This window comes from Gopherus evgoodei, unplaced genomic scaffold (genome assembly GCF_007399415.2).
Source record: "Gopherus evgoodei ecotype Sinaloan lineage unplaced genomic scaffold, rGopEvg1_v1.p scaffold_39_arrow_ctg1, whole genome shotgun sequence".
Classification (NCBI taxonomy): Eukaryota; Metazoa; Chordata; order Testudines; family Testudinidae; genus Gopherus; species Gopherus evgoodei.
Genome location: NW_022060060.1, coordinates 1,570,024 through 1,592,993, shown reverse-complemented (window position 1 = coordinate 1,592,993; position 22,970 = coordinate 1,570,024). Strand labels below are relative to the sequence as shown.

Below are 22,970 nucleotides of genomic sequence, written 5' to 3'. Positions count from 1 at the left end.
AGAAGACTGAGAGGGGACATGATAGCAGTTTTCAGGTATCTAAAAGGGTGTCATCAGGAGGAGGGAGAAAACTTGTTCACCTTAGCCTCCGATGATAGAACAAGAAGCAATGGACTTAAACTGCAGCAAGGGAGATTTAGGTTGGACATTAGGAAAAAGTTCCTAACTGTCAGGGTAGTAAAACACTGGAATAGATTGCCTAGGGAAGTTGTGGAATCTCCATCGCTGGAGATATTTAAGAGTAGGTTAGATAAATGTCTTTTAGGGATGGTCTAGACAGTATTTGGTCCTGCCATGAGGGCAGGGGACTGGACTCGATGACCTCTCGAGGTCCCTTCCAGTCTATGAGTCTATGAGCACGCCATGGGGGGCGCTCTGCCGCTTGCCGGTCCCACGGCTCCAGTGGATCTCCCACAGACGTGGCTGCAGAGGGTCCGCTGTTCCTGCGGCTCCGGTGGACCTCCCACAGGCGTGCAACCGGCAGAGCGCCCCACACGGCACGCCGCCCCAAGCACGTGCTTGGTGTGCTGGGGCCTGACGCTGGCCCTCACCGAATGAATAGTGATGTACAGTAAGGCGAAAGGTTTGGTTTCCTCTTAGACCTTGTAAGGGCATTTTTTCAAAGGCGCAAGTAGAGATCGGGGGAAATCCTGGCTCCACTGGAATCTGTCTTTCTTCAAAGGTCCTTTCCCTAGCTTGTCTGCAGTGTCGTTGTAGCTGTGTCGATCCCAGGATATTAGAAACACAATGTGGGCGAGGTCATACATTTTATTGGACCAAAGAAGCTAGTCCAGTAAAAGATACTTGATACTGTTGAAAAGCAACAGTAGCACACAGCAATATGTGCTTCACCCAACAAGTGTCTCTAATTTTTCTCCCTCGTTGTATTGGAAATCTCACCACTGCTTTGTGTTCTTCCACTGGGTTCGCTCTTGACACTTCATGAAATATAAGCAATCTGTCTTCATTTTATAGCCCACCACATCCTAGCCAAACCCTACCAGTCGTCTCTCATGAACTAGTAAGACATCGACTCTTTCCTGCAATTGGCCATTGATGCCAGCATGTTTTACCCACTTTATGTTCTCAAAGAAGCAGCTTCATGCTTTCCTCCATGCTGTTCCGCATGATTAGGAAGAGCATCCAGTAAACATCTGCAAAGCTACATCATTCACCTTCAAACTCTCCTCTGCTGTGATTCCTTCCACACAAGCTTGACAGCTGTTTTGCTGAGTCCACTGTGCATCATGCTAATGGATGCTATCTCACAGATTTCCCAGCCGATTCTTTTCTTATATTTTGTGACTTCTTCTGGGAAGGGGCTCTGGCTTTGTACTGTAATTAGCACAATGGGATGCTGGCCTGTGACAGGCGTTTCTAGGCTTGTCAACAGCAGTTGTCTCCCCCAAGCAAATGGCTCACCATCTGCTAAGGCAAGGCAGTTTCGTAGCCAAAGCACACAAGAAAGTGACATGACCAGCACCACGTCTGACCACCATTGGCTGCCTTAATCCAATGGATCAGGTACAAACTTTGCAGCTGGGCCTGGCTTTTCCCCGTTAGAGTGAGGGAAACTCAAACAGATGAGTTTGGGGATTGTAATCCTGCCCCTCAATCACTCAGTGAGAAACCGCACTCCTAGGCATGGCCACAATATAAATGATAGATAATGATAATAGCAGTGTATGAAATCCAGTGGGAGTTTCTCCAGTCACTTCGATAAGGTCAGGATTTCACTCCCGGTGTTTAGTTCAAATTCACTTTCAATGTCATCAAGATTCATAACTGCCCTTCGTGCCTTTGGGAATTACCCGTGTACCTGTTCAGAACATTTCCCCAATGGAAGTGACTGAAACGAGGACCAAGAACTGAAAATCTCCCACATGAAACTCAATGACAAGTTACTCTGAGACAGCCTCATAGCTGGGGTCAGATACCTGGTTACTCCTAGTATTTTGCCTGGACACAAATGAAATTGCGTGATGTGGTGTGACAGAATATTAACACTTCTGTTCTGAATGTGCTTCATTCTTTTCAGTCACCTTCCACTCTGTTCCACAGCCAGCTGGTCCTTTGGTTATTGGTGCTTTGTGGTGACTTGGATATTACATCCCCAGGAAGTGTCAAGTTTCTGTGCTTCCGTCCTGTGCTTATTTATCCTACCGTTACTCACTTTGAATAATTCCTCTCTGTGTGAGAATCCCCAGTGGAGAAACAAAGGAAGGATGTTCTTATTCACATGTAAGTGGGGTCTGAATGAGCTCTGTGTATCCAAACTCCTAGAGAAATATTGTTGAAAGAGGAAGGGTTTGGAGATGCACTCAGGACCTTGTCTGAAAAAAGAAAAAAGACAGGTTCTGTTTGTGATGCAGAGAGCAGCCATCCCTGCAGGTGAACATGTGCGTCCTCATGCTCCATTCTCCAACTCTGTAATTATCTCTGCATGGACACCAGAGTCTTAGCAGGAGTGCCCGAGAGCCCACTAGATGAGCTGTGGAAGAGGACTTCAGGAGCCGACCTTGTTTGCATGGACAAACTCCCCCTACATAGGTGCTCACTGAGCGTGATGGGGCTGCTTTGCCCAAATTATCATATTTGGCTGGAGTTGGATCACAAGCCTCTTTCGTATTGGGGGCAGGGGTAATCAGGGGAATTATCTTTGTTGTGTGAATCAGGGGCAGCAGAACTGTGCTTGGCGTGCCCTGTGTGCCCTCAGCTAAATGGCACTCGCAAGGCAAGGGACAGGGGTGCCAAAGCCCAGTGAGTTGAGAGAGGCTGGATGTATAGACCTGCACTTGGTGATGTGGGCCCAGCCTAGGGCGTCTAGGCACCATTTGTCCCTTCCTCTCTCTGCTGTGTAATTGTTGACCTGGTAAAGACTCAATGGAGCGTCCTACTGCACATCAACAGAGCTGAAAACACTGATAACCAGGCCTCAGCATTAGGGCTACTTTGGGACAATCAGGCTCCCCCACTAAGAGCTGAAATCACTGAGAACTATGTTCAGTGGGGGGGCCTCAAGACATCCAAGAGAGTGCAGAGCAGAGTGGTGAGCAGGCAGCTGGCAGGGCAACCAGTGGAGCAGAGTGGCAAGCGGCCGGCAGGGAGGCTGGCGGAGTGGAGTGGTGGCAAGTGTCCGGCAGGGAGGCCAGTGGAGCGGAGTGGCTAGCGACTGGCAGGGGGGCCGGCGGAGTGGAGTGACAAGCTTCAGGCAGGGAGGCTGGCAAAGCAGAATGGAATGGCAAGTGGCCAGCAGGGAGCCGGCCTAGCGGAGTGGCAAGTGTCCGGCAGGGAGGCCAGCGGAGCGGAGTGGCTAGCGACTGGCAGGGGGGCCGGCGGAGTGGAGTGACAAGCTTCAGGCAGGGAGGCTGGCAAAGCAGAATGGAATGGCAAGTGGCCAGCAGGGAGCCGGCCTAGCGGAGTGGCAAGCGGCCGGCAGGGAGGCCAGCGGAGCGGAGTGGCTAGCGACTGGCAGGGGGGCCGGCGGAGTGGAGTGACAAGCTTCAGGCAGGGAGGCTGGCAAAGCAGAATGGAATGGCAAGCGGCCAGCAGGGAGGCCAGCGGAGCGGAGTGGCAAGCGGCCGGCAGAGTGGAGCGGTGGCAAGTGGCCAGCAGGGAGCCGGCCTAGCGGAGTGGCAAGCCGCCGGCAGGGAGACCAGTGGAGTGGCAAGCAGCTGGCAGGGAGGCTGGCAAAGCAGAATGGAATGGCAAGTGGCCAGCAGGGAGCCGGCCTAGCGGAGTGGCAAGTGGCCGGCAGGGAGGCTGGCGAAGCAGAGCGGAGTGGCAAGCGGCCGGCAGAGTGGAGCGGTGGCAAGTGGCCAGCAGGGAGCCGGCCTAGTGGAGTGGCAAGCGGCCGGCAGGGAGGCCAGCGGAGCGGAGTGGTGGCAAGAGGCTGGCAGGGTGACTGATGCCAGAGTGAGCACCTGGACAACAAAGCGAGCATATGGGCCTCTAACTCTGTCCAAGTTTTCTGTAACTTTTCTGTATTTTGCCACAAAAACAAATGAGCTGGGAGATGGTGACAGAACCCACTGACTTCTCCACGTGGAAGAGAGAGACACATAACATTGTCCTGCTCTTTCCTAAAACGTTCAGTAGAATGGATCAGAAGTGAGTTCTCTGAATGTTGTCAGCAAACTCACTAGTAAACTCAAAGGTCCCACCCAGCAATGAGGGACGAGAACACCAGAGATTACAACTCATAAATGGGAACTGAAAAAGGAGGGATTGTTTGACAGAGGCAGCAATCACCCACGTTTATCCCAGTGTCCTGTTGTATAAGTAGCCATGAATCGACAGACCTATTTTGGAGCATCTCAATTCAGCACCTGCAGGATTTGTGAGGTAGTTTGGTTCATGTTCCATGTAATTCTAAGGTCTCCATCACTGCTGAGAGTGAATGAGAATGCACAGGGTGTGATTGCAGGGAGGGCTTTGAACAAAATCATGATCGGAAGAGCTTTGTTGTTTTGTGTTATGAGACTGAGACCCCCCAGCTGGGATCCCAGTCCCACTGTGCTAGGCAAAGAGGGTCACTTTCCCAGTATAGGGGTGAAATGTGACACATATTTATGGATATGATAATCAAATAGTTGGGGAGACAGGAGAATAGACATAGAAGTGAGAATATTATGGTAAATTTGATAAGCAACAGTAGCACACAGCAGATGATAATCTTTATTGTTTCCTACTTATCATGGTGTTGGTGAGATGTATTTGAAGGTGAACAATCTGGTGGTTTTGCAGATTTTTGCAAGGCATCAGTCTTTGAGGCTTGCTTTCACCTTAGGATACAGAACGGTGCTACCATTATCTTTGGAATCCTTTAATGGGATATATTGAATTAGGAAACTTTAAGATTGATTTCATTTTGTTGGTCAAATTATGTCTGGTGTCCTACAGCCCAAGACCCAGCAAAAAATTCCACGACCTCCAGCTGTAAACCCAACCAAATAGATGATCTGACTTACAGCAAAACGGGCACCTCAGGGGAATAAGGCTCCGTCGTGCGCTGTGTATTCAAACTCCTAGAGAAATATTGTTAAAAGAGGAAGGGTTTGGAGATGCGCTCAGGACCTTGTCTGAAAAAAAAAAAAAACAGGTTCTGTTTGTGATGCAGAGAGCAGCCAACCCTGCAGGTGAACATGTGCGTCCTCATGCTCCATTCTCCAACTCTGTAATTATCTCTGCATGGATACCAGAATCTTAGCAGCATTGCCCGAGAGCCCACTAGAGCCAATGGGATGCTCTCTATTGACTTTGAAGAGCTCTGGATCCGATCCAGATGGTCTAAGCTGAGTGATCTGACTGATTTTAAAAACTAGCCATTCTAACCATGCTATTCAATCCAAGTGGAGGCGGGTGTCTGTCCGGGAGAGGAATGAAGTATGACACCAAGGATTTAGAATAAAATCCTTCCTAATTAGTAACCAATGTGTCATGTTAGAGCAACGTCTACCTGAATCTAAAACCAGCCTGAAGCAATAGCTCACAGAGAAACATGAGCATCTCCCATTCACTGCTATATGATTTGAAAACCAATGACATTATCTTCAGCGGCAGCAGAGCTGTCTATCTTGTCACCTCTCCCTTGAGCAGAAAGATACAGACAACTTACTGTTGGGTATAGAGTCTGATTTCAGGATGGGGTGTAATAGGACAGATAATCACTATGAAAGTTCTTTGCAGTGGACAAGAATGTGAGCCTGACATCAATCCTGGACACAGTGACAAAGCGGCTAATACGAGATTTGATTAACATAGAATTAAAGGAGGGTAATAGAACTAATTCTGATCAGCATAGGATTATGGAAAAGAAATTCTGTAAAAGTAATTGGAAATTTTTTTTGATGTGATTAGAAGTTTGATTGATTGAGGTGATGATCTCCAACTTCTGTAAGGCATTTGATGTGGTGCAGAATGGCACAGAGTCACAGAAAGGAAGGGCTGGGCTGGAAGGGACCTCAAGAGGCCATCTAGTCCAGATCCCTGTGCTGAGGGAGAATTAAGTATGCCTAGACCATCCCTGACAGATCTTTGACTAACCTGTTCTTAGATATCTTTAATGACAGGGATTTCACAACCTCCTGGGGTGACCTATTCCAGTACTTAGCTATCCTTCACGTTAAAAAGTTTTCTCTAATATCGAATCTAAATCTCCCTCATTGCAGATTAAGCTCTTTACTTCTAGTCCTACATTCAATGGACATGAAGAACCACTGGTCATTGTCCTCTTTAGAGCAGCCTTTCACGTATTTAAAGACTGTTCTCAAGTCTCTCCTCTGTCTTCTTTTCTCAAAACTGAATAGGCCTCGTTTATTTTAACCTGTCTCACGGATCAGGTTTTCTAAATCTTGTATCATTTTGGTTTCTCTCCTCTGGACTCTCTCCAATTTGTCCACATCTTTCATTTAAGTGAGGCACCCAGATCCGGACACCGTAGTCCAGCTGAGGCCTCACGAGTGACAAGAAGAGTAGGACAATTACCTCCCAAGTCTTAGTGACACCACTATTATTACACCCCAGAATTATATTGGCCTTTTTTGCAGCAGCATCACATTATTGACTCATGCTCAATTTGTGATCTACTCTAACCCCTACCTGCTTTTCAGCAGTATCACCTCTAAGGCAGTTAGTCCCCATTTTGTAGATGTGCATTGGATTTTTTTTCTTCCTAAGTGTTGTACTTTCCACTTGTCTTTATTGAATTTCAGCTTGTACATTTCAGACCAATTCTCCAATTCGTCAAGGACATTTTGAATACTAATCCTGTCCTCAAAAATGCTAGCGACCCCTCCCAGCTTGGTGTCATCCACCAATGTAATAAGCCTACTCACTACTGCATTATCTAAGTCATTAATGAAAATGTTGAAAAGTACCAGAGCAAGGACACACTGCTGTGGGAGTCCACTGGCTAGGTCCTCCCACTTTGACAGTGAATAATTGATAACTGTGCTTTCACTATGGTCTTTCAATGAATTTCACACTAACTTTATATTTCATCTGGGCCACATTTTCCTAATTTGCCTAAGAGAATGTCATGCGGGACTGTGTCAAAAGCATAACTAAAATCAGGATATACCACATCTAGAGGTTCCCAACTATCCATCAGGCCAGTAACTGTGCCAAAGGACATTAGATTTGTATGCCATGGTTTGTTCTTCTCAAATCCATGCTGGGTGTTACTTAAAACCCTGTTATCCTCTCAGTGCTTAAAATGTGATCATTTAAAAAATTGTTCCAGTATCTTTCCAGGTGTCAAAGTTAGGCTGACTGCTCTATAATTCCCCAGATCCCCTTTCTTTCCCTTTTCTAAAGACAGATACTATTTTTGAATAGATTTTTGACATTGTGATTAACAAACTAGAATGATACACAATTAACACAGCACACATTAAATGGATTAAACAGTGTCTAAGTGAAAGGACTCCACATAGAAATGTATCAGGGCAATCATCATTGAGTGAGTGTGTTTGTACTTGGGTTGATTCTTGGTCGTGCACTTTTAAATATTTTCATCAATGACATGGAAAGAACACAAACAAATAAAAATTAGCAGTGAGGGCATTTCATCATTGAAACAACTTTCTCAGCATTTTGGTGGATTTTCCAGCACTGAATTTTTAAAAATTATAATGGGATGTTTTTCTAAAGGAGGTGCAGAACAGGAGTTAATTCAGGGAAAGGTCTTTGGCTTGTGTTATAGACTCATAGACTCTAGGACTGGAAGGGACCTCGAGAGGTCATTGAGTCCAGTCCCCTGCCGTCATGGCAGGACCAAATACTCTCTAGACCATCCCTGATAGACATTTATCTAACCTACTCTTAAATATCTCCAGAGATGGAGATTCCACAAATTCCCTGGGCAATCTAATCCAGTGTTTAACTACCCTGACAGTTAGGAACTTTTTCCTAATGTCCAACCTAAATCTCCCTTGCTGCAGTTTAAGCCCATTGCTTCTTGTTCTATCATTAGAGGCTAAGGTGAACAAGTTTTCTCCCTCCTCCTGATGACACCCTTTTAGATACCTGAAAACTGCTATCATGTCCCCTCTCAGTCTTCTCTTTTCCAAACTAAACAAACCCAATTCCTTCAGCCTTCCTTCATAGGTCATGTTCTCAAGACCTTTAATTATTCTTGTTGCTCTTCTCTGGACCCTCTCCAATTTCTCCACATCTTTCTTGAAATGTGGTGCCCAGAACTGGACAGAATACTCCAGTTGAGGCCTAACCAGCGCAGAGTAAAGCAGAAGAATGACTTCTCGTGTCTTGTTTACAACACACCTGTTAATGCATCCCAGAATTATGTTTTCTTTTTTTGCAACAGTATCACACTGTTGACTCATATTAAGCTTGTGATCCACTATGACCCCTAGATCTCTTTCTGCCATATTCCTTCCTAGAGAGTCTCTTCCCATTCTGTATGTGTGAAACTGATTGTTCCTTCCTAAGTGGAGCACTTTGCATTTATCTTTATTGAACTTCATCCTGTTTACCTCAGATCATTTCTCCAACTTGTCCAGATCATTTTGAATTTTGACCCTGTCCTCCAAAGCAGTTGTAATCCCTCCCCGTTTGGTATCGTCCGCAAACTTAATAAGCGTACTTTCTATGCCAACATCTAAATCGTTGATGAAGATATTGAACAGAACCGGTCCCAGAACAGAACCCTGTGGAACCCCACTTCTTGCAGGAGATCAGACTGCATTATCAGAATGGTGCCCACTAGATTTATAATCTCTGTTTCTATGGAAAAAAGGTTAAAATGTATGGTTTTTTAAAAGAAAATATTTTCATTTTTTCTTCCCCTCCAGCTCTCTCTCTCTCTCTCTCTCTTTGCAATTATCAGTCATTTTCCTCTGAGATCCTCTGCTTGATTCGAATTTCTCTGTCAGGATCTTTTCATAGAACCTAAGTCTGTTGGGCGCCCACCTCCCATTGAAGAGATTTTTTCTATTTAGACATGGAGTTTCCCCTGAGATTATTCTGTCCTCATGGTGTTATCCACTCTGGGTTTAACTGCCCCTGGATATTTCCATTACATGCATCTGAGGAAGTGGGTATTCACCCACGAAAGCTCATGCTCCCAAACGTCTGTCAGTCTATAAGGTGCCACAGGATTCTTTGCTACTCTGGGTTTGATATTTGTGTTTTTTTTTCTTTAAAGATGAGCCAAAAATGAAGAACCAGACCACTGTGGAGGAGTTCATCCTCTTGGGCCTGTCCAACAACCGCCATTTAATCATCATCCCATTTGTGGTTCTATTACTTGTCTTCCTGCTGTCCATAATGGGAAACATCCCTGTTGTCATCCTCACCCTCAGGGACCATCACCTCCAATCCCCCATGTATTTCTTCCTCAGGAACTTCTTCCTCTTGGAAATCTGTTTCACCTACATCATCATGCCCAGTTTCCTCTACAGCCTCCTGACAGAGAGAAAATCTATTTCCCTCCCTGGTTGTTTCCATCAGCTGTTGTTGTTCTTCCTCCTGGGTGCCTCTCTGTTTAGCAATGGGTGTTGTCATATCCTTTGACCGCTATATGGCTATCTGCAGTCCCTTGCTTATGGCACCATCATGAATGGCAGGGTCTGCTTCCAGTTCGTGCTGGGCTGTTGGGTGATGAGTTTTCTCTTAATCTTTCCTCCAATATTTATGGTTGTGTTCTTGCATTTCTGTGGCCCCAATGTCATAAACCACTTCTACTGCAACTCAGCCCCATTGCTCCAACTCTCCTGTGTAGACATGGGACACATTGAGGTAAAGCTCTTGGTTGCAGCTGTAGTGGTCTTACCTGGCACTTTAACAGTCACCATAATTTCCTATAGTTGTATCATCTGTACTGTCATGTGGATCCCATCCACCACAAAAAAGAAAAAGGCCTTTTCCACCTGCTCACTCACCTCCTGGTTGTTGTGATATTGTACAGTAGCACCATCTTCAGGTACATCCGACCAGGTCAGCGGGGCACTCGGAACTTTGACAAAGATGTGTCTTTTCTGTACTGTGTGTTGGCCTTGCTGTTTATCCCCTACATTTACGCTCACCATAAAGAACAAGTCGAACAGGGTCTGAGGGACATCTGTGGCCAAGCATTTTCTAAGTGCTTCAGGTTAGGTCCATTCATTGCAATTAGGCAGGGTGGGCAGGGATGGTGTCCCTGACCTCTGTTTGCCAGAATCTGGGAATGAGCAACAGGGGATGGATCACTTGATGACTACCTGTTCTGTTCATTCCCTTTGGGGCACCTGACATTGGCCGCTGTCGGTGAACAGGATACTGGGTTAGATGGACCTTTGGTCTGACTCAGTATGATCATTTGTATGTTATGTAAGGTAGAGGGTGATAAATTGTTCTTCTTACCCACAGAGGACAGGACAAGAAGTAATGGGCAAAAATAGCAGCAAGGGAGGATTAGACTGGCCATTAGGAAAAATCCCCTAACCATCAGGCTAGTTAAGGACTGAAACAAATTGCCTAAGGAGGTTGTGATATCTCTGTCACTGGAGGCTTTTAAGAAGAGGTTAGACAAGCACCTGTCAGGGATGGTGTAGATAATACTTAGTTCTTCCTCAGGGCAGGGGACTGGACTAGATGACCACTCAAGGTCTCTCCCACTCCTACATTTCTGGGATTCTAGGATTTTGAGGGCAAGAAAAAGCAAAAACAAGAGATGGAATTGTTTTCTGTATGTTCTAGCCGTTTGTTTTCTTTTCAGCCAGTAAAGCTGTGACAAAAAAGAAAATTCCAAACTTTCTGAGTGTGTCCTGGTATCCTCAGGGATGCTGCACCACTCAGTAGCTAATTGGTCTCTGAAGGAATTGCAGTGCCAGAAGGAGTGGAAAAAGAACCATGGGAACTGGAAATAAGTAAAATGGGACTGGAAATAGTGTTGGGCATTTGCTGCAGGCAACAAACATAACAAGCCATCTCCATGCTCGGTTTCATTACAAGACCTTGATTTCCTATATCTAAATGAGGGCATTGCAACATCAGAGCTATATTAGTAAAACATATTACTTCTGACACAAGTTCGCTAGGTGATCCATTGCTAGATATCGTAGGTTCCCTTGAAATTTGTATTTTTATTCAAACACCATGTAAGTGAGCAGCCACCATGGAGAACCAAACTGCAGTGACAGAGTTTATCCTTATGGGCTTCACAGATATTTGCAGGCTGCAGATCCTGCTCTTCGTTTTGTTACTTATCACCTATGTCTTGACCTTAGCTGGAAACATTCTCATTATCTCCATCACTCTGGTGGACAGGTGCTTCCAGACGCCCATGTATTTTTTCCTCAGGAATTTCTCATTTTTGGATATTGGCTTCACCTCAGCGTCCATCCCAAAAGTTTTGTTCAACCTGGCATCAGGTCATCAGTCCATATCTGTGGCTGGGTGTTTTTCACAATGTCTATTTTATCTCACTGTGGGCACTGCTGAGTTTTACCTGTTGGCGGCCATGTCCTTCGATAGGTACATAGCCATCTGCAACCCCCTGCATTACACATCCATCATGACCAGTCACTTCTGTGACTGGCTGGTGCTGGCCTCTTGGCTTATTGGTTTAGGGTATGTGATCGTCCCGCTTGTTCTATTGTTCCAGTTGCCATTCTCTGGCCCCAACATCATTAACCATTTCTTCTGTGACAGTGCTGCATTGCTTGAACTTGCCTGCACAGACACCCGGCTCCTAGGACTCCTGTCTTTCCTCTTGGCCACAGGCAGCATACTGGGCACTTTAGCCATCACTGTCGTCTCCTATTTCAAGGTCATCTCCATGGAGATGCGCATCCCCTCCACAGCCGAGAGGCAGAAAGCTTTCCCCACCTGCTCCTCTCACATCACCGTGATCTCCATCACCTACAGCAGCTGCATTTTCGTGTATGTCACACCCACATGCAGAAGCAGGCTGGACTTGCGCGGAGCTGTGGCTCTTCTTAACAATGTTGTGTCCCCTCTGCTCAACCCCTTCATCTACAGCCTGAGGAACAAACAGGTGAAAGAGGCCTTGAGGGACGCACTCAGCCAGAGCGCGGTATTTCCTAAGAACCCAAAGATGTGACACGAGGTGACAAATGTAAACAATGATCAATGGATTGATCTAATCTATCATCTGACCTGATCTATCTATCTAATAAAGGTACATACTCATTTCAAATTATGTTGAGTGGGGACGTCCGGAATAGGAGGAAAGGTTTCAGACCCTGGCCCTCTATTACTGAGGCCTTGGACTTTGCCTTTGCACAGTGCTTTTCAAATATTGCAAAGTCTTTGCCCTTCAGAGAGCAAACCTGGTTTTTTTTCTAACATAAGAACATAAGAACACTAATACTGGGTCAGACCAAAGGTCCATCTAGCCCAGTAACCTAATGACAGTGGCCAGTGCCAGGTGCCCCAGAGGGAATGAACACAACAGGGAATCATCAAGTGATCCATTCCCTGTCACCCATTCCCAACTTCTGGCAAGCAGACGCCAGGGACATCATTCCTGCCCATCCTTGTCATAAACAGATAGCTAAGGGTTAATGTCTCTTTCACCTGAAACACCTGACCAGAGAACCAATCAGGAAACCGGATTTTTTCATTTCTCGGCGGTGGTCCGCCTCTTTGGCTGCCTGTTCTCTTTGGTAGGCTACCTCTTCTTCTTCTAGTTTTCTTTTGTAGGCTGCCTCTCTTTATCTTTCTCTTATTTCCATCTCTGCTTGTTTTATTTCCAGTTGTCGCCTGTGTTCAGCTTCTCGGAATTGGTCTTCACCCTCCATTTTTGCCTTAGAAGTCATGATTCCTGTTTTCTTGTGTTGGGGTGCCCTCCGGTGTTTATCCTCTGAACTGCAGGTTCTCTGTTGCCTCCTGAAGTCTGCCTAGCAACAGTGCTTTTTTCCTTTTCTCTCTCTAGCTAATGTTCAATGAAGGGAAACCAGAAAAACCACTTTATTTGCATGCATATAAGTGCTGGTACTTGCCTCCTAATGGGAGGGCTATTGTATGACAAAAGACTGATAATAGTCCTTAACGACTTCTTGCTTAACATGCAAGGCACAAACGGCCAGAGAGAGAGCAGAAAAAAAAAATTCTCTCTGGTTCCCTTTTAAACCCAAACTGTTTCTCTCTGCTAAAAAGCCCTTAGCAGAGAAAAGAAAAATATAATATTCCTACTGGCTTCTGGATTCTGTCTATATCCCACGGCTGCCACCATGTTATAACCTTAGTCCCAGATTTGGACCTTAGCGTCCAAAATATGGGGGTTAGCATGAAAGCCTCCAAGCTCAGTTACCAGCTTGGACCTGGTACTTGCTGCCACCACCCAAAAAATTAGAGTGTTTTGGGGCACTCTGGTCCCCCTGAAAAACCTTCCCTGGGGACCCCAAGACCCAAATCCCTTGAGTCTCACAACAAAGGGAAATAATCCTGATTCCCTTCCCCCCTCCAGGTGCTCCTGGAGAGATACACAGACACAAGCTCTGTGAAACTACACAGAGAGATTCCCCCTCTGCGTTCCCAGTCCGGGAACAAAAGCACTTTCCTCTTCACCCAGAGGAAATGCAAAATCAGGCTAGCAATCCAACACACAGCTCTCCCCTTGATTTCTTCCTCCCACCAATTCCCTGGTGAGTACAGACTCAATGTCCCTGAAGTAAAGAAAAACTCCAACAGGTCTTAAAAGAAAGCTTTATATAAAAAAGAAAGAAAAAAATACAAATGTTCTCTCTGTATTAAGATGATACAACACAGGGTCAATTGCTTAAAAGAATATTGAATAAACAGCCTTATTCAAAAAGAATGCAAATCAAAGCACTCCAGCACTTATATTCATGCAAATACCAAAGAAAAGAAACCATATAACTTACTATCTGATCTCTTTGTCCTTACACTTAGAAACAGAAGACTAGAAAATAGAACTACTTCTCCAAAGCTCAGAGGAAGCAGGCAGGCAGAAACAAAAGACTCAGACACACAATTCCCTCCACCCAAAGTTGAAAAAATCCGGTTTCCTGATTGGTTCTCTGGTCAGGTGTTTCAGGTGAAAGAGACATTAACCCTTAGCTATCTGTTTATGACAATCCTGGCTAATAGTCATTGATGGACCTATCCTCCATGAACTTATCTAGTTCTTTTTTTAACCCTGTTACAGTCTTGACCTTCACAACATCCTCTGGCAAGGAGTTCCACAGGTTGACTGTGTGTTGTGTGAAAAAATACTTCCTTTTGTTTGTTTTAATCCTGCTGCCTATTAATTTCATTTAGCGACCCCTAGTTCTTGTGTTTTGAGAAGTAGTAAACAAGACTTCCTTATCTACGTTCTCCACACCAGTCATTATTTTATAGACATCTGTCATATCCCCCCTTAGCCATCTCTTTTCCAAGCTGCAAAGCCCCAGTCTTATTAATCTCTCCTCATACGGAAGCCATTCCATATCCCTACTCATTTTTGTTACCCTTTTCTGAACCTTTTCCAATTCTAATAGATCTTTTTTGAGCTGGGGCGACCACATCTACACGCTATATTCAAGATGTGGGTGTACCATGGATTTATAGAGAGGTAACATGATATTTTCTGTCCTATTATCTATCTTAATTATTCCCAGCATTCTGTTCGCTTTTTTGACTGCCACTGCACATTGAATGGATGTTTTCAGAGAACGATCCACAATGACTCCAAGATCTTTCTTGAGTGGAAACAGCTAATTTAGATCCCATCATTTTATATGTATAGTTGGGATTATGCTTTCCAGCAGGCATTACTTTGCATTTATCAACATTAAACTTCATCTGCCATTTTGTTGCCCAGTCATTCAGTTTTGAGAGATCCTTTTTAGCTCTTCGCAGTCTGCCTGGGTCTTAACTATCTTTAGTAATTTTGCATCATCGGTAAATTTTGTCACCTCACTATTTACCTCTTTTTTCCAGATCATTTATGAATATGTTGAATAGGACTGGTCCCAGAAAAGACCCTTGGGGGACCCCAGTATTTACCTCTCTACATTCTGAAAACTGACCATTTATTCCTACCCTTTGTTTCCTATCTTTTGACCAGTTACCAGTCCATGAGAGGAGCTTCTCTATTATCCCATGACAGCTTACTTTGCTTAAGTGCCTTTGCTGAGGGCCCTTGTCAAAGGTTTTCTGAAAATCTAAGTACACTATACCCACTGGATCCCCCTTGGTACACATGCTTGTTGACCCCCTCAAAGAATTCTAGTAGATTGGTGAGGCATGATTTCCCTTTACTAAAACCATGTTGACTCTTCCTCAACAAATTATGTTCATCTATATGTCTGGCAATATTGTTCTTTATTATCATTTCAACCAGTTTGCCCAGTACTGAAGTCAGGCTTACAGGCCTGTAATTGCCGGGATCACTTCTGGAGCTCTTTTTAAAGATTGGCATCACATTAGCTCTCCACCAGTCATCTGGTACAGAAGCAGATTTAAATGATAGGTTACAGCCTGCAGTTAGTAGTTCTGTAATTTCACATTTAGTTCCTGCAGAACTCTTGGGTGATCCCATTTATTACCTTTGTCTGGATCTGTGGACTGCTCATGTAATTAAGAGAAAAATCATTGTAGAATTCATTGTAAAGTGACTCTCTGTATTACATGTAAGCCCCTTCCTTTTCAGTTTAAACTGATTTTTACCAAAAAACTCACATGTTTTACAAAAAGTATTATTCAACTTTTTTCTGATTTTCACCCTACTTTTATATCATTCAAATATTAAAAAATAAGTTGTTTTATTGGGGACATACGATACATGGCATGAGATAGATGTATTACACCAATACAATAGTCTGTGTGTATGTGCAAAGCTGCCTGTTGAAGTCAGGCTATGGTTTAGTTTTGAAGATACACACACTAAACACACAGGCACGCACAGACACTGAAGTGCATGAGCATCTGAACGTGTTGATGAAGCTCATGCCCAGCACGTATGCAGTACAAGCTGCTGGCAGATAACGGTTTAAAGATTTGACACTCTGAAGTGGGAAATAAACAAAAATCTGCATCAGAATACGTTTCAGAACACAAGGAAGTATTCAAAAGTTTTAAGAAAACAGGAGAAAAGGATAATGTTGAATGTATATGCTGCAAATGGTGTGGCCCAATTATTAAATATACATATTTAGAGGTTAATAGTTCTAAAGTCTACAACAGTAACTGTTTATTCTAATGAAAAGTTTTATTTGGGGATTAGAGAAATATTGTTTTCTTAAACTCAGATTTAGAAGCCAAAAGCTCATTTTCAAAGGGGATTTAGGCATTTATGAGTCTAAATTCCTATTTCAATACTGTCAGGGATCCCTTCCCACTCTGAACTCTGGGGTACAGATGTGGGGACCTGCATGAAAGACCTCCTAAGCTTATTTTTACCAGCTTAGGTTAGAAACTTCACCAAGGCACAAATCCTTCCTTGTCCTTGGAACAGTATTGCTGCCACCACCAAGTGAGTTAGACAAAGATTCAGCAAAAGAACCACTTGGAGTTCCTTTTTTTCCCAAAATATCCCCCTAAGCTCCTTCACCCCCTTTCCTGGGAAGGCTTGAGAGTAACCAAGGTGAGCACAGACCAGACCCTTGGGTTTTTAGGTCACTAAAACCAATCAGATTTGTAAAAAACAGAATTTTATTATAAAGAAAAAGTAAAAGAAGCACCCCTGTAAAATCAGGGTGGAAGGTATCAAGGTTTTTTCCCCCACTTTGAACTTTAGCGTCCAAAAAATGGGGACCTGCATGATCACTTTTAAGCTTAATTACTAGCTTAAATCTGGTACACTGCCACCAGCCAGAAATTCCAATGTCTGGCACACTCCCTGTCTCCCCAAAAGCTTTCCTGGGGAACACAAATCCAAAACCCTTCTTTCCTGCCGGACCTTCCCCTCCCTGGGTTGCCTTGAGAGGCTTCACACAGATCCAAACTCCTTGGATTTTTAAACAAAGAGGGATTACCCTTCCCTCTCCTTTTTCCCCCACCAATCCCTGGTGAGTTCAGACCCAATCCCCTTGGGTCTTAAACAAGAGAAAAAATAAATCAGGTTCTTTAAAAAAGAAAATTTTTAATTAAAGAAAGAAAAAGTAAAAATTATCTCTGTAAAATCAGGATGGAGAATGCTTTACAGGGTATTCAGATTCATATAGACTAGAGAGACCTCCCCTGCCCCCAGCCTTAGATTCAAAGTTACAACAAACAGAGGTAAAAATCCTTCCAGCAAAAGAAAAACATTCACAAGTTGAAAGAAAACAAACATAAGACTAATCCGCCTTGCCTGGATACTTACAAGTTTGAAACATGATAGACTGATTCAGAAAGATTTGGAGAATCTGGTTGTATGTCTGGTCCCTCTTTGTCCCAAGAGTGAACAACCCCCAAAACAAACAGCACAAACAAAGACTTCCCTCCACCGAGATTTAAAAGTATCTTGTCTCCCTATTGGTCCCCTGGTCAGGTGTCAGCCAGGTTTACTGAGCTTCTTAACCCTTTACAGGTAAAAGAGAAATTAACCCTTAACTATCTGTTTATGACAGAAGGTAATTCACAGAGTAATCAGATTCAAAACACAGAGGATTTGCCCTCTAGGCAAAGTTACAAAAACAGGGATAAACCTCTCTCTTAGCACAGGGAAAATTTACAAGCTAAAACAAAAGATAACCGAATGCATTTCCTTGCTATTACTTGCTATTTCTGTAATATTGGATGCTTAGTTCAGATGTGGTTTTAGAAGATGTATTTTCCCTGCCCTGGTTCCTCGCTGACCAGGAGAGAACACACAAAGAGACAAAACAAACAACCTTCCCTCACAGATTTGAAAGTATCTTCTCCCCTTATTGGTCCTTTTGGTCAGGTGCCAACCAGGTTATCTGAGATTCTTAACCCTTTACAGGTAAAGGCAGGATTAACCCTTTACAGGGAAAGGAGAGACTTTATGCTACTCCTTAGCTGTATGTTTTATGACAAATACAGAAAATAAACTAACTGCACAGCCCTAATTGTCACCTACCACACCCACACTCAACCCACAGGGCTAGCTTTAAACAATTAAACAGTTACAACCCAAGCAGGATGGGGGCCACATCCTGAAAGAAATCTAACCCAACCCCTGCCTCTTCTGGCCATCCTACAACCCCTCAATCTGACCGAGCTCAGCGTCAGAAGTAAACTCCCCAGGGCGCAGGACACAGCACCACAATGCATCACCAGACCTTGCCATAACGACAGGTGCAAAACCTGCAGCCATCTCTCTACTTCTACAATGATCAGCACCCTCTGAAACACACCTTTCAAGATCCATGGACCGTACATGCCTATCCTAACATGTGGCATTATGGGAGGGTGGATCACTTCACGATTACCTGATCTGTTCACTAATCCCCCTTTTTTGTCCTATGACTGCAGGGGTGTTAACTGGCCACTTCACCTTGTGCCTTCACCAACAGAAGCTGCTCCAATAAAATATATCACCTCACCCACCTTGTCGCTCTCATATCCTGGGACCAGCATGGATGCAACACTCCAAACACTTAAATTGCATGTACAGACAATGAGGTTTAAACTTTTGAAAAGTCTGAGACAGAGAGAATAAAGCTGGAATTTTCCAAGGTCCCTAAGATATGTAAATACCCAACTTCAATTCATTCAAAATGGATTTTGTGTGTTTAAATCTCTTAGGTGGCTTTGAACATCTGAATCTAAGGGTTAGGGTATTTAGACATTCCTGCACTCAATGTTGCAATGCTAAACTGATTTAGGAGCTAAAGAGAGAGATATAAAAAAATGTGGCCCTTAAATTTCAATCTGAGTTGCTACTCAAATTTCAGGGCCCTGGGGCTGTTCTAGCTGGAAGTAGAAATTGATGGAGTCTGGTATTGTGTTTTATTCAATCTTGTTTATTTACAAAGAATGTACAAAGTTCTGTTTCTCTGAACACAAGCAGAGCCAAGAACGAAAGCTCATAACAGTTTTTCAGGTGTTGCTGTGCTCAGAGTCACAACGCCTAATTGCTTTAGCAGTCTACATTCCATTTCCAAAGAGTGATGTAGGCATTTGGACCCAGGTATTTAAGTATTGCTGCTCAGCCTTGCAATGCCTAACTGATTCAAGAGCCTAAATCTCATTTTCAAAAGGGATTTTGAATCCCATTGAGTGTCAACATCTAAATACCTTAAAAATCTGGAAACCTAAATCCAATTGACTGTCAATGGGATTTTGCATCCTAAGGGCCAATTTTTAAAGGTATTTGGAGATTTTCAAAAGCACTTAGGTCACTAAAACCCATTCAAATCAGTGAGTTTCAGGGTTTCTCAAATGTGGTCGCTGCTTGCCCTACACAATGGGTGACCCCTGTTTGAGAAACCTGATCTATGTGACTTTGAAAATTCCAATAGACATCTAAATACCTTTATAAACCTGGGCCAATCTCTCAGAAGGCATGATACTATAGTCACGTTTACTATTTCCATTCCGTGTTGTGCCATGAAAATGAGTGAATCTGCAAATGGTGACGGAGTTCATTGGCTTGCCCATAGCAAGCAAACAAGTGTGTCCCCAAATGTTCAGAAGAAAGGATCAGGAGTGTTTTCTCAGCAAAGCACATTAGCTAATTGGTCTCAGGGGTCACAGCCAGTGGTGAAGGAGAAGAATTCCATGCACCACAATTCTTAAAAAACGAGCGGCTATTTGTCACAGAAGCAAACACCGAAGTCTGTCCCCATGATTTGTTGGACCACAGACCTAATTTGGAGCATATCAGTTCAGTAGCTGCAAGATTTCAAGTTTTTCCGTTCCTGCTCCATGTATTTCAGAGGTCTCCAACATCACAGCATCTGAGCGAGGATGCACGATGCACGACTGCCGGGGTGGGAGTTTAGAGTGACAATGAATTGAAGAACTTGGTGGGTATTGTTATCATTGTCATAGTTTATGTTTTGTTTTGTTTGTGGAACCATATTGGAGCCACCCATGGCCTAGATGGAGATGGAGTCTGTGCTTAAACAGCTTTTAATGTTACTGCATAATGTGACACAACTCTGTGGGTAGGATAAACAGATTGGTTGAGATAAGAGATGAAGCAGATGTTGACGGTGAGAAATCTATTGGTAAACTTAGGTCAAAGCACAAGATTAGTTCTTCATTGGAGAATGCAGTTAATATTCTTCTAGAAATCCTCTTAAAGGGAAATATATAAAGGAAAATTAAACTTTTGTTTAGTTTGGGGCACAAGTGACCGCAAATGTCCTGAATTCAAAACCCGACCCCAAATATATCCCACAAACCACAGCTACATTAACCTTGTGCCAAAATGGGTAGTCCTCAGAGGTAGGGGACCAGTTTGTACTGTGGATTAAAAGTCATGGAGAACTATAATTAAAAAGATTAGAACATTGGGAGTGGAAAAGGTTGGGAAACTAAACCTGAAAAGAGACAGGGATCTCTCTGAGATGCGGTGAGCAGCTCTTCCTCTCGACAAATATTTGTGTCCTCATCTCTGTACATCTCCTACTCCATAAGGACCTCTGCACAGGCATCAGCATTTTCACAGCATTAATCCCAACCATACTCAATTCAAGAAGAGCTTCTCCACAGATTTTTGGAGCTGCTGGAACATGGTATAAACCGGATGACCTGAATGATCAGAAATGTAGACATTCAAATTATGCCTGTATTCAAAATCAGAAGGCGGTGGGTTCCAGGGAGGAAGGGCGTGAAGATGGGGGCATGCACTGTATTTGTAACCAATATATAGCGATGCAGCTACATCTGCCTGAGGCTGAGAGAGAAGTGTGGATCACTGCCATTCACCTGGAGGGGACGTTAACCACTGAACCTAATGGAGGTGCCCTAAGTGTCAGCTCTGCTGTCTATTTCGCTGCCCCTCATTTTAGCAGAAAGCCTCAGGCAACGCACTGTTCTGCTCTGTGGGATGCAGTGAGAAACACAGAACTATCTATCCCCATACATCTCGCTCACTTGCTGAACTCCCATTGAAAGTATGTGTCTGATTCATTCCCCTATCTGTTCTGCAAAACAAAAACAAAACAAAGAACCTGCCATTTTGTGCTTTTTTAAAAAGCAGTAATATGTCTTGTTCATTTGCTGCAAGGTGAACCATAAATGCCAAACTGCACTGCAGTGGTGGAATTCATCCTGTTGGGACTTACCAACGACAATCATTTGAGCATCAGCATATTCCTAGTTCTATTAGCGACCTTCCTCTTGATCCTGATGGGAAACATCATCATTGTCACCATCACCCTGGTGGACCATCGCCTCCAAACGCCCATGTATTTCTTCCTCAGGAACTTCTCCTTCTTGGAAACATGCTTCACCCTCGTCATCATCCCCCGGTTCCTCTACAGCCTCCTGACAGGGAGAAAAGCCATTTCTCGCCCCACTTGTTTACTTCAGTCATTTTTCTTCTTCTTCCTGGGCTCCTCTGTGTTTTTCCACGTGGCTGTAATGTCCTTTGACCGGTATGTGGCTATCTGCAACCGGCTGCATTACATCACTGTCATGAGAAACAGGGTCTGCCTCTACTTAGTGCTTGGCTGCTGGCTGGTGAGTTTCCTCCTGTTGCTTCCTACCACCGTTCTCTTTGTCCACTTGCCGTTCTGTGGCCCCAATATCATAAATCACTTCTACTGTGACACAGCCCCGTTACTCCAACTCTCCTGCACAGACACCGGGATCATTGAAGTAGGGGCCCTGGTAACAGCTGTACTTACGCTGCTCAGTACGCTGACGGTGAGCATCATCTCTTATGGCTGTATCATCTCCACGGTTATGCGCATCCCATCCTCTGCGGGCAGGAAAAAGGCTTTTTCCACCTGCTCTGCCCACCTCACGGTTGTGATGATATTGTACAGTAGCTTCATTTTCAGGTACATCCGACCAGGTCAGCGCGGCGGGTGGGACTTTGACAACGTTGTGTCCTTTTTTCACCCTGTGGTCACCCAGCTCTTTAATCCCTACATCTATGCTCTCAGGAACGAACAAGTCAAACAGGCCCTGAAGGATGCTTGTGACAGGGAATGTTTTAAGCATCCGAATCGGGTCTGAAAAAATTAAAATCAAAAGATCCAAGAGTAAAGTGAATATCTTTGATTTCGTTCCAACCTTACAATGGGCTTACGTGTGTCCTGAGGGTCCAGGGTAACTTCCTCTGGAAAAGGAAGCCAGTCAGCACCTCCTGTTCTGGTCACTGTATAGACGCCCGGTCAATAGCAGAATTAAATGGATATTCATGGAGTCTAGTTGTGCTTGTTTTTGGGGAAAGCCTGTCCTGGCTTATCACTTCTAATGAGTTGCTAAGAAACGGGCACATCCTGTTCTATAGGTTACCTGGCCTCCACCAGCCTCCCCTGGTCACTTCTTACCACACCTTGTATTGTTGTAGCAATGCTTAAAGACCCCAGCGGAGATCAGCACCCCATGTCGCAGGCCATTGTACATTGCACAAAGGATAATCCAGGCCTTGTAGAGTAGATCTTAGAAATGGGTAGATGCCTTATAATGTGACACAAGAGACTCAATCTATGGAATTTATTACAAGGAAGATTAGGAGTTGACTTGTTCATGATATACAAGTACTCCCAGGTGCCAGAGTGTGTCTGAATCTAGTGGAGAAAGGCAGAACAGGAACAAAGGGCTGGAAGTTGAAGCCAGACCAATTCAAATGAGAAATAAGACCTTTATCTTTAACACTGGAAAAAACTACCACAAGAAGTGGTGGATTCTCTCTCTCACTCGCTGTTTTCAAGTCTTGGCCACATGCCTTTCTGGGATATTTTGATTTAGGGCAGGTCTGCACTAGAAGCACTACATCGGCACAGCTGCATGTCTGGCGAAGATGCTCTGTATTGACAGGAGAGCGCTCTCTCACCAGCATAATTACTCCACCTCTGCAAGAGACGGCAGCAATGTCATCAGGAGAGCATCTCCCACTGACATAGTGCTGGGGTGGACAGTGCTTAGGTTGC

General features: G+C 44.2%; 2 protein-coding genes and 1 pseudogene across 2 annotated transcripts; all 3 read left to right on the top strand.

Moving 5' to 3' along the window:
- The first annotated feature begins 9,177 nt into the window (after nucleotides 1-9,177).
- Nucleotides 9,178-10,724, top strand: LOC115642253 (annotated as a pseudogene).
- Nucleotides 10,725-11,116: 392 nt separating this feature from the next.
- Nucleotides 11,117-12,064, top strand: LOC115642251 (olfactory receptor 49-like). Its single transcript, XM_030545707.1, has one exon. It carries the CDS (start codon nucleotides 11,117-11,119, stop codon nucleotides 12,062-12,064), a length of 948 nt encoding a protein of 315 aa, XP_030401567.1.
- Nucleotides 12,065-21,105: 9,041 nt separating this feature from the next.
- Nucleotides 21,106-22,050, top strand: LOC115642250 (olfactory receptor 6C4-like). Its single transcript, XM_030545706.1, has one exon. It carries the CDS (start codon nucleotides 21,106-21,108, stop codon nucleotides 22,048-22,050), a length of 945 nt encoding a protein of 314 aa, XP_030401566.1.
- The last annotated feature ends 920 nt before the right edge of the window (nucleotides 22,051-22,970 follow it).